General features: G+C 41.8%; 1 protein-coding gene across 1 annotated transcript; it reads right to left on the bottom strand.

Moving 5' to 3' along the window:
• Positions 1-1,046: 1,046 nt before the first annotated feature.
• LOC121534599 lies at positions 1,047-3,026 on the bottom strand. The gene is made up of 2 exons (XM_041841178.2): positions 1,246-3,026; positions 1,047-1,099 (listed from the first exon to the last, which is right to left on the bottom strand). Exons 1-2 carry the CDS (start codon positions 2,901-2,903, stop codon positions 1,078-1,080), a joined length of 1,680 nt encoding a protein of 559 aa, XP_041697112.1. The 5' UTR covers positions 2,904-3,026; the 3' UTR covers positions 1,047-1,077.
• Positions 3,027-12,493: the final 9,467 nt, after the last annotated feature.

Below are 12,493 nucleotides of genomic sequence, written 5' to 3' on the forward strand. Positions count from 1 at the left end.
TATCCAAAAAACGTATTTTCACCAAGTCAAAGGAATGTATTGTGGTAAAGGTTTCATGATGCTTGTATCTGAACCAAAGTAGATCATTTTAATATTGTTCTATACATCAGTTGGGGGTCTTTATAAGCTTCAATATGAGGTCCTAAACCTAGAATGAAAGTGCATCCTTGTAGCTGTGTGGGCTAATATAGTCAAAATGTTTGCCTTGGGGTAAATTGAGCCAATGGCAAGTTGAGCAAATGTACGGTAAGTGTTTTCTTCCCAGGCGTAGTGATGCAAGGCATTATCGCTGGGATATGAGGTAACAACAGGGCCTAGCCTATGTTAATAGTGTTTTAAGTGTTTGTACTAAGCCTATGTTTAAAATATGCTTAAAATTATTAAAAGACAAAAAGCGATTGTGATTGTTGAATTGTGTTTGGGAAATAAAGATAGACGTGGTTTTAAAAAGGTAGTGGTAATATTTCATTCAAATCAGAAATATCCATGGTAAGTTGTGCCAAGAGACCACTTTTTTTGGAGAAAGAAGCTATGTTTTCAAAACTGTAATGTTTACATGAATTCAGATTATTTCCAGGGATACACAACATCCTGAAATATATGTAGACATTTTTGTTAGGATGAATACTCTATTGCCCTTGACGGAATCATTTTGCTGTTTTGAAAATTACCAACTTTTTATTTAGCATTTTGGAACTTTTTTCTCATAATTCTGAAAATATTGTTGTTCATCACTATGCCTTGGGATTGCCATTTTGGACACATCTCAGTTTGCCTGCTTTGGTTACCAGGGTTAATTCACAAAAAAATCTATAACATTATTTTCATTTTATTTCATTGTTTCATTAAATTACACTTTGAAATGTATGCAACAAATTTAACTGTCTCTTTTTTAAGTGTCTTGTTTTGAAATGGATTATCTTTTGTCTCCAATAATGTACCATATTATGAGGGAATAGTATCTGATAGGAACAGTATATAATTGATTCTGTTTGGATTTTCAGGCAAATTATGATTTTACTTCCAAAAGATTTATTAGGAAATAACTTTCATATGAGCATTCTGGGGCTGGACCTTTCACAGTTGGATCATGTATAACCTGCAAAAATGATGAGATAAATTAGCATATTGGTAATGTGAACATTATGGCACCATTACATTTTTGCTTTTGGGAAATTCACATAAATGACTGTTGTCACCAGTAGTTCAGCTCATATTCAGCTCCCCTCTAGCTCTATTCTTTACCATTTTTGCAACTTCTGCCATTTGGTTATTTTCTTGGTCCGCAGAGGTACAGTGGACTTCTGTACAGTAGCAGGCCCTACTCTGCCCTCCTGGCCCTGAGTCTCCTCCCTCTGGTAGCCCATGTCCCAACGTCCCATCATCTCCACCCTGGTATGGCTTCCAGGGTACTGGGACTGGATTCCTGGATTGGCAGCAATGAACTCCTTGATCTTCTGGTCTGCCTCTAGATTCAGGTCTATCAGTCTATTGAGCCTGGCCTGTTCCTTCTTCTGAAGAATTGTATTTATCTTCTCGGCCCTCGCCTTCTCCCACTCCTTCCAGCGCTTCTCCAGCCTCTGTCTTCTCTCCTCCTTTTTTACGAGTTCCCGCCTTATGATCTTCTGTAGGTCCCATTGGCGAAGGATGGCGTTTCCGTAAATTGCATAATCATCACATACTAAACTCTGGATGTTAAAGGTTGTGTTGATTCTCTTGCGATAATCTTCTTTGACTCTTGTATTGATCCAATTGATTATCCTCCTCTTGCTCCTCGCCTCGTTGGGGTCTGTCTCCTCCTTGTCATAATTGTACCAGAGACATTTGTATCCGTCCCTGCAGAGTTCGCAGTCGCAGGGCCCGTACGTTAAAAGGTATTCCACCTCTTCATCACCATCAGCCTCAGCTGCTTCATCAGGCAGTGAGTTGTCCTCATGTCTACCCTGGCTGTTGTACTTGTTCTCCAACTCCTTGTACCAGAGCCCATTTCTCTGTACCCTCTTCAGCGTGTTCTTTTTTCTGTCTCTCTTCTCCTCCCACTCTTGCCAGCGTCTTTCCAGCCTCCGTCTGGTTTGCTCACCCTTGAGGAGTTTTGACCTCTTTTCTCTCTCTCGCTGGGCACGGCTGCAAATCACTACACCGTTTATGTACAACTGATCACTTTGAGTCTCCTCCCTCCAGTATGTTCTTGCAATCTTTCTCTCATTTCTCTCTTTGACTTTTTTGTTCACCCAGCCAATCACTTTCCCTGTCACGCTGTCCACTTTGGTAGTTCTCTCATCTGACTCGTTACTGTTTGAGGAACAGGTTCCTCCCTCCATATCCCCATTAGTCGTACCATTGGCAACATTCATAGGTGGTGCGCTGTCCTCTTTACTAATATTACTAGAGCCTGATAAGATTTCCTCATCATTGTGTCTGTAACATTTCTCGATGGCCTCGGCCTGGCCTCTACGCCTGGCCTCCTCAGCCTCCTTTTGAAGCTTATGCTGGGCTTCCTCCAGATCTGAGGAACGCATAATGTTATTGTTGCCCATGAGAGTCAACTCTTCATCCTCACACTCCTCATCCTCAATGTCCGGCAGCTCCATGTTTGTCTTGTCAGCCCTGGGCCTCGGTGCTGGATCAGCATTGGGCTCGAGTCCATATTCAGGTGTCAGGTCTGGTTTTGGCCTGGGCTTGCACTCGATGACCCTGACATTTAGCACAGGGACAGCAGGCTCACACTTTCTCGGGATCCTCCCTTTGTCCTGTTGCACACTCTCCATATCTGTGTTCTCCCTTGTCTTCTGTCCTATTTTTCTTTCATATTTTTCTGCCTTTGTCTTATCCTCTTGTACCCTGAAATTCTCTATCTCTTTCAGTCTCTCCTTTGTTCCCTTCTCCTGTTGCCTCCTGTCCATCTCTGCCTCCTACCTGTCTTGTTGGCACAAAACAGGGATGTATGGAGGTGATAAATCTGAAGAAGACTAAACACAGCTGTGTCTCTTCTTGGGTACTCCTTATTTATGATGTCATTCCATTCCATTCTATCATTCATACCATTGTCATAATCCAAACCTTTTTTGTGATGTCAGTGTTAAATCATTTGTCTCAAAAGGTACAGATGATTCTGAAGCAGCAATTATTTTCCTGATTAACTGATATTGTGTCTTTGTAAAGGGTATACAACTAGGCTCATCAATATGAAATAGCCTACTACTAATCTTGGTTACCCAGAATTCAAATTCTCGCAAAGTTGTCACTTCCTGTTTAACTTCTGGGGGGAATGTGTTGTGAAATTGTCATTTCCGTTGTGTAAAGGAAGTGAGAATTTCCGCACGTGAAGCCCATAGACTTCCAGAAACTGGCCTCTCTAGATTACTAGCAAATATGGTTTTGAAATAGTGTTATTATTAGTGGTTTACTGACGCCTGCTGCTGCTGAAGTGCGAAACAAATTATTTAATTTTGGTCCATTCATTGTGCAGAGGGACTCGTTGTTGTGTCTGGACTGGACGCACTGGAGATAAGGAAAATGGCGTCCCTTGAGAGGGCAAGAACAAGATGTATGTCAGGAGAAGTGCAGTATTATCATAAGGAGACGTATACTTGGAATACAGAGGAGGAATGGAGGGGAAAAGGGACGCAGAGGAGGTCGAAGAGAGAGAGAGGGAGGAAGAGGGTGAGCTTGAATCGGTAAAAAAGGTCGGGAAAAAGGGAGATGGTTTATTAAAGAAGATTGGTAGAAAGTGTAAGCAGAGTGAGCTGTACGTCAGATTGAAGACAAGAGAAATGGAAGTGAGTGAGGGCGAAGTATTGGAGGCGGTAGGTGTGGTGAAGTTCTCGGAGCCCGAAGCTTGCACCAAGGGTCAGGATAAAGATACGTCTGTGACGATAGGAGTGATTCTTTCTTTTTAAAGTGGACACTTGCCTTTTGGATGATCCGTTTGTGGTTTCAGGGTGGGTGAAAACAGAGTTGGGTGCTGTGGAATCAGTGAAGGTAACCAGAAGTGGTCTGGTGATAATTGTTTGAGTTTCTGCTGGTCAGAGGGAGCAGACGCTCCGCGTTAAATGAATGGGGACAGGAGATGTGAATTGTGTTGCTCTCAAGAAAAGGGTGCCATTGAAAGGAGTGATTACTGGGGTAGCAGTAAAAAAAACAACTGAAGGGGAAGATTCCAGGTGTTTATGATGCTCGTCGTTTGGTGCGACGCAGACAGGGTGGCGTGAGTGGTGAAACAGAAGAGTCATTGTCTGTTCTGTTGAGTTTTGATCTTGAATCTCTTCCCGACAAAGTGATGTTAGGATATCTAAGTTATCCTGTACGAGCTTTTGTGCCGAATACCTTACGTTGTTACAGGTGTCAAGCTTATGGGCATGTGGCAGCAGTGTGTAGGAAGGAGGTTCCTAGGTGTGAGAAGTGTGCAGAAGGGCATGAGAAAAGGAATGTGTAGCATTGGGGAAAGTAGTGGTATGTGTTCATTGTAGGGGTGCCCATGGTGCTGGGGATAAATTTTTTATATATTTATTTTGTATATATATATTTTTAATTATTCTATGTAATTTTAAATGTTATACCCACATGGTAGTTATTAATTTTAATGTTTTTATAACCTGCAGGAATATTCTTGACTTATATTTCAAGACCCTGTCCTGAAATCACGTACAGTGGGGAGAACAAGTATTTGATACACTGACGATTTTGCAGGTTTTCCTACTTACAAAGCATGTAGCGGTCTGTAATTTTTATCATAGGTACACTTCAACTGTGAGAGACGGAATCTAAAACAAACATCCAGAAAATCACATTGTATGATTTTTAAGTAATTAATTTGCATTTTATTGCATGACATAAGTATTTGTCAGCAGGGATTTTTGTTTTAGATTCCGTCTCTCACAGTTGAAGTGTACCTATGATAAAAATTACAGACCTCTACATGCTTTGTAAGTAGGAAAACCTGCAAAATCGGCAGTGTATCAAATACTTGTTCTCCCCACTGTAGCTCATGCATTTACATCTTATGATCATAACCCATGGCATATTTCTTCAGGACTTTGTCCTGGTATCTCTATAGTACCTCAGGATCTTATTCTGGATTCGCTTTCTTCAGGACTCTGTCCTGGTATCTCCAACACGTGACCTATTCCTAGAACGGGATTTTCTACAATTACTTAGAACAGGATTTTTAAAGTTCCCAGAACATTCCCCAATTTGGAGGTTGTGTTTTAAGAAAATCAGTCTCACCCTTAACTCTGTATGTTCGGAATGGCGTTCACTGACGCTCCCTGCAGTCCGAGGCGGGTCCCTTTCTGCTCCGAGTGTGGGGCTCCCTGAGCCACGTCTAACGCAGCTCCTGCGCGCAGTTAACCTCGGTCTCCTCATCGCCAATTGTGGTGGTAATTCTAACCAAAGGGAGAGAGACTGTATTCTTCAAAACAACTTTATTATAAGATTTGCAAAAATGAAGCAATCATCATCACTAAATAGTTCAGAATTGAAAAGCTTAATGAACAGAGCTCCTTTTGTGTCAATCAGCAGATGTGCAGAAACAGGCCCTGGGAACAGAGTTGTAAATGCCCCTCCCTATTTTACTGCAAGTAGGCTGTGCTGTTTTGATATTATTTAGCTGATTTCATTAGTTAGCTTAGTTACTGACTGACTAGGCTAATTCTTATTCATGTTGCATTTCAGGTGGAGAGGGAGTTGGATCACAGAAAGCAGCTTGCTGCAGACAGACCAGGGCCCGTATTCACAAAGCATCTGAGTAGCAGTATTCGTTTCACCACGGGACCTTAGAGGTACACAATGCATTTATTGTCATCTGCCGTGACATGAGCCTGAATGGTGACATATCTTCAAGCATACTGACTGAAGACTGGGGCCTTCAGGGCTACTGGAAGCAAGGGCCTTACCTGGGAGCACAGCAACAATCTCTCTCACAGCCATTCTGTCAACATGTATTGTATGTAACCACTCAGATTCATACGAAGTACTACGGGCAGAAGCAGTGACTTATATTAACTTTGTCCATTTGACCCATTCTTCAATCTTGACTGGGATATACAGTACATTTTAGGTGACACGCCCATCTAATGAATAAAAAGGTAGTCACCCTGGACATGAGACACTGATTTTAGACCTTTTGAATCATAAGTGCTGTCTTGATGTTGAAGTTACCACAGAAGTAAAACATAAAAACTAAAGTCCAACATGCCAAACATGCTATGTCAAAGTTATTGTTCGTAATCTAACAATTTGAAAAATGTAAATGAGTTTTTTTATACAAAACCTTATTGCATTTGGTCATCCCCAAAATGTAACCATTAAAAGGGTTAGTTAGTTGCATCCTTCCTCAGGATACTCTGCGGATAGCTGACAACAGGGTGTCAGGTTTTTTGATGTGCTGCTATAGAGTTCCATAGCCCAGAAGACTCACCTGGGGATAGGGGGATGGACACCACAGGAGGTTGGTGGCACCTTAATTGGGGAGGACGGGCTCATGGTAATGGCGAGCGGAATCAGTGGAATGGTATCAAATACATCAAACACATGGTTTCCAGGTGTTTGATGCCATTCCATTTGCTCTGTTCTGGCCATTATTAGGAGCCATTTTCCCCTCAGCAGCCTCCACTGATGGACACGTGTTCGTTTTTACAAAAGCCTATGTCAGGTGGTGTGTTGCGTTGTGTTCTGGCGCCTTAAAAGAGGAGTCGTGCTGAGGGTCTGAGGATTGGCTTTATTGAAAGCTTTGGATCACAGGGCAAAAGGAAAGGGGACATCAGGGCTGGATGTCGTGCAGGCTATATATTTGCTGTGCCTCCCCTCGTTAAGATGGAAACGTCTCTCTTCAGCAGCTATAGCTCCATTTCCTCCCACGCACGTACTGAACATCTGTCTGAACCATCTCCCCTAAAGCATGGAGGCTCTTTGACGTCAGACTGCAACACTAGCTTGACCCCTGTGAGATTTAACTCTGTAGGTCCCTGCTCTGCTCTGCTCTCTGTTGACACACTCTCTGCTGTATCACTGTCCCCAACACGTTTACCCATGTCACACAGCTTGACTGTAATTGACTGACCAATCTGATTGGCCGACTGTGTGATGAGACTACCTAGGCTCATATGAGTGGAGTATTAGTACTCTTGATATTGTTGAAATAGTATCATGCAATGTAAAGGAAAACAATAAGATCATGACTTACTGATACAGAGTGCTACATGTTCCTGTACTTTTCAGTTAACATTTCATTGTGAAAGTTTTGGGGAAAGTATTTCTGTCAACCCACAAGACGGTTATCACGTCAACTGGCTACACACAGAGTGATAGACAAATGTTCGCACCACACAGACAGATCGGCAATAGTGCTGGAAATTAATTGGCAGATGGAGGGACGGTTTCCTGGATACAGATTAAGCCAAGTCCTGGATTTAAACGTGCTGTCAATGGAAAATATTTTTTAGGCTAGGATTAGGCTTAATCTATCTGGGAAACCGGCCCATTGTGTTAGGTTGGCTTTTTTAGTTGCTAACCAGGTGTGGGATAATGTCAATGTTATGTTGATTAGATAGTAGCTGGGAGCTTGCAGTTTCTGATACTTGTGAGATTTGTTTATGACAGTTTGGGGTGGAACACGTGAAAATTGCATTTACTTTCAGAATTATTTGGCGAGCTACTCATTGATGGGCTGCGAGTTACTGGTAGCTTGCGATCGACCTGTTGGAGACCCCTGCTGTAGACAGTCCGGTGCCTTATTGTCATAAAGCAACCCACTTGTTATACAGCCACCTGGTGCAGCCATTGCTCAGTGTTCCAAAGCTGTTCACTGGCACAGCAGCATCGATTTTATCTCAAATGTCCAATTTTGAATAAAAAAACAATGACATATTTATACATATATGCACTACACATTATTGTTTGGGGGTGTTAATGTAAAATATGGCATTAATGAAAATATAAATGTTGAGCGAACAGTCCGTCTTTAGTGTTTCCCAGGTAGTACAGTAACTACTGCACACAGGGCTTGAAATCACCACCCCAAATTAAGCACCACCTTCACCTAATCCTGATTCATCCAAATAAACAATTAAGAAAACCCCAAACCAGGAACTACTGCTGTTGAAACTGCGGAATGCTATGCAAGCAATATCGGAAGAAGAGGAATATTGGGACAGGGACACAGAAAGGTGAATTTCTATGGAGGGAGAAAAAGAGGAAGAAGAGGTTGAAGAGAATGAGGAAAGCAGAGGTTGGAGTTGAATTTGAGGAAGATGGCGATTAAAAATGGAGATGGGTTGTCGAAGAAGATTGGTGTCAATTGCAAACAGAGCGAGCCGTGCACCAGACTTGGTTCTGGAGGTGAAATGGAAGTGAATGAATGCGAGTTAAGTGAGGTGGAAGGTGTGCTGAAGAGTTTGGCGTTTGAGCCTGGCATCGATAAAGAAGAATCTGCTCCAGTAGGAGTGACATTTTTGGAGAAAGTGGATCCTTGCCTTTTGGCAGATCCATTTTTAGTTTCAGTGTGGGTGGGAAAGGAGTTGGGTGCAGTTGAATAACAACCTGGGGAATAGTTACAGTGGGGAAAAAAAGTATTTAGTCAGCCACCAATTGTGCATGTTCTCCCACTTACAAAGATGAGAGAGGCCTGTAATTTTCATCATAGGTACACGTCAACTATGACAGACAAATTGAGAAGAAAAAAATCCAGAAAATCACATTGTAGGATTTTTAATGAATTTATTTGCAAATTATGGTGGAAAATAAGTATTTGGTCAATAACAAAAGTTTCTCAATACTTTGTTATATACCCTTTGTTGGCAATGACACAGGTCAAACGTTTTCTGTAAGTCTTCACAAGGTTTTCACACACTGTTGCTGGTATTTTGGCCCATTCCTCCATGCAGATCTCCTCTAGAGCAGTGATGTTTTGGGGCTGTCGCTGGGCAACACGGACTTTCAACTCCCTCCAAAGATTTTCTATGGGGTTGAGATCTGGAGACTCCAGGACCTTGAAATGCTTCCGTACTGAAGCCACTCCTTCGTTGCCCGGGCGGTGTGTTTGGGATCATTGTCATGCTGAAAGACCCAGCCACGTTTCATCTTCAATGCCCTTGCTGATGCAAGGGGGTTTTCACTCAAAATCTCACGATACATGGCCCCATTCATTCTTTCCTTTACACGGATCAGTCGTCCTGGTCCCTTTGCAGAAAAACAGCCCCAAAGTATGATGTTTTCCCTCCCATGCTTCACAGTAGGTATGGTATTCTTTGGATGCAACTCAGCATTCTTTGTCCTCCAAACACGACGAGTTGAGTTTTTACCAAAAAGTTCTATTTTGGTTTCATCTGACCATATGACATTCTCCCAATCCTCTTCTGGATGCACTCTAGCAAACTTCAGACGGGCCTGGACATGTACTGGCTTAAGCAGGGGGACACGTCTAGCACTGCAGGATTTGAGTCCCTGGCGGCGTAGTGTGTTACTGATGGTAGGCTTTGTTACTTTGGTCCAAGCTCTCTGCAGGTCATTCACTAGGTTCCCCCGTGTGGTTCTGGGATTTTTGCTCACCGTTCTTGTGATCATTTTGTGTGGTGAGATCTTGCGTGGAGCCCCAGATCGAGGGAGATTATCAGTGGTCTTGTATGTCTTCCATTTCCTAATAATTGCTCCCACAGTTGATTTCTTCAACTATTGCAGATTCAGTCTTCCCAGCCTGGTGCAGGTCTACAATTTTGTTTCTGGTGTCCTTTGACAGCTCTTTGGTCTTGGCCATAGTGGAGTTTGGAGTGTGACTGTTTGAGGTTGTGGACAGGTGTCTTTTATACTGATAACAAGTTCAAACAGGTGCCATTAATACAGGTAACGAGTGGAGGACAGAGGAGCCTCTTAAAGAAGAAGTTACAGGTCTGTGAGAGCCAGAAATCTTGCTTGTTTGTAGGTGACCAAATACTTATTTTCCACCATAATTTGCAAATAAATTCATAAAAAATCCTACAATGTGATTTTCTGGATTTTCTTTTCTCAATTTGTCTGTCATAGTTGACGTGTACCTATGATGAAAAATACAGGCCTCTCTCATCTTTTTAAGTGGGAGAACTTGCACAATTGGTGGCTGACTAAATACTTTTTATCCCCACTGTACATGGGAGAGGAGGAGGGATGAATGAGCCAATTGGAAGCTGGGGAGATTATGTGTCCATGATAGTATGATTGCCAGATTGGGAATTTAGCCAGGACACCAGGGTTAACACCCCTACAATAAGTGCCATGTGATCTTTAGTCACCATAGAAAGTCTGGACACCCCTTTTAACGCTCCAGCCAAAGGACTGCACCCGACACAGGGCAATGTCCCCAATCACTGCCCTGGGATATTTATTTTTTTAGACCAGAGGAAAGAGTGCCTCCTACTGGCCATCCAACACCACTTCCAGCAGCATCTTGTCTCCCATCCAGGGACTGACCAGGACCAACCCTGCTTAGCTTCAGATGCAATCCAGCAGTGGGATGCAGGGTGGTACGCTGTTGTAGTCCTTTGTGTTTCTTCTGCCAGAGGGAGCTGTGTCATGCAACTTGTTTCTTGCTTCGCGCTTCGGAATAGGGCACCATTGAAAGGAGTGATTTCTGGGAGGTGGAGCAATTGAAGTTGAAGATTCCTGGTGTTTGTGATGCCTGCCGTTTGGTGCGACGCAGACTCGTTGGTGAGCGTGGTGAAACAGGACTTACTGTCAGTCCTTTTGAGTTTTCCCATATGGAAAAAAAAATACATTTAAATATATTTAACTTAAAATGTATTTCAAATGTATTTAAAATACATGTAGATACTGTACATTTGCGTCTTTGCTCAAATGCATGTAATGCCTTGAAATATATTCCAGGGATGCATGTAAATACATGTGCATCTATGCTCAATTGCATATGCCTGACGATGTATTCCAGAAATGCATGTAAGTACATGGCTATGACATATCGTCTACAAGGTGGCCAGGTGGTTAATATTATAACACAACAATGTAATTACACACAAAGGAAAAACAAGAATCCATTTCAAATTTCAAACAATTTATTTGACAAGGTTCACATTTAATAAGTATTTAATTTCACACATCAATGAAATGTGTGATGTTTTAAATGTTTTATTAAAGTTCATAAAAATTCCATATTCTATACATTCATGTTCTCGTCTCATGACATATTCCATGTACTTATTCCATGGTAGCTAGCCTACTTTTTTGTCGAGTATCACTTGACAATCTCACATGTACTTACACTTGTTCCTTCACAAGACATAATATTATTCCATGTTCATATTCCATGCTAGATACAGTGGCTTCTTTTTTACTTCAATGTCAATGTTTTTTTTTTTAAGTTAAACAATTCATATTTCATACATTTATGTTCTTGTCTCATGACATATTCTATGTACAGTGCATCTGGAAAGTATTCAGACCGCTTGACTTTTTCCAAATTTTGTTACGTTACAGCCTTATCCTAAAATTGATTAAATCGTTTTTTTCCTTCATCAATCTACACACATTACCCCATCATGACAAAGCAAAAACTGGTTTTTAGAAATTGTAATAAAAATAAAAATAAATATTACATTTACATAAGTATTCAGACCCTTTACTCAGTACTTTTAGCAGTGATTACAGCCTCAAGTCTTCTTGGGTATGACGCTACAAGTATGGCACACCTGTCTGATGAAACCAAGATTGAACTCTTTGGACTGAATGCCAAGCGTCATGTCTGGAGGAAAGCTGGCACCATCTCTACGGTGAAGCATGGTGGTGGCAGCATCATGCTGTGGGGGTGTTTTTCAGCGGCAGGGACTGTGAGACTAGTCAGGATTGAGGGAAAGATGAAAGGAGCAAAGGACAGAGAGATCCTTGATGAAAACCTGCTCCAGAGCGCTCAGGACCTCAGACTGGGGCGAAGGTTCACCTTCCAACAGGACAACGACACTAAACACACAGCCAAGACAACGCAGGAGTGGCTTCGGGACAATTCTCTGAATGTCCTTGTGTGGCCCAGCCAGATCCAGGACTTGAATCCGATCTAACATCTTTTGGAGAGACCTGAAAATAGATGTGCAGCAACACTCCCCATCCAACCTGACAGAGCTGGAGAGGTTCTGCAGAGAAGAATGGGAAAAACTCCCCAAACACAGGTGTGCCAAGTTTGTAGCATCATACCCAAGAATACTCAAGGCTGTAATCAATGCCAAAGGTGCTTCAACAAAGTACTGAGTAAAGGGTCTGAATACTTATGTAAATGTGATATTTCAGTTTTTTATTTTTAATTAATTTGCTAATATTTATAGAAACCTGTTTTTGCTTTGTCGTTATGGGGTATTGTGTGTAGATCGATGAGGGGAAAAAACTATTTAATCCATTTTAGAATAAGGCTGTAACGTAACAAAATGTGGAAAAAGTCAAGGGGTCTGAATACTTTTCAAATGCACTGTAGCTAACCTTAATTACAATCAACAATCATCATAATTGTTACTAACAATAA

The sequence above is a fragment of the Coregonus clupeaformis genome, chromosome 21, assembly GCF_020615455.1.
Source record: "Coregonus clupeaformis isolate EN_2021a chromosome 21, ASM2061545v1, whole genome shotgun sequence".
NCBI lineage: Eukaryota > Metazoa > Chordata > Actinopteri > Salmoniformes > Salmonidae > Coregonus > Coregonus clupeaformis.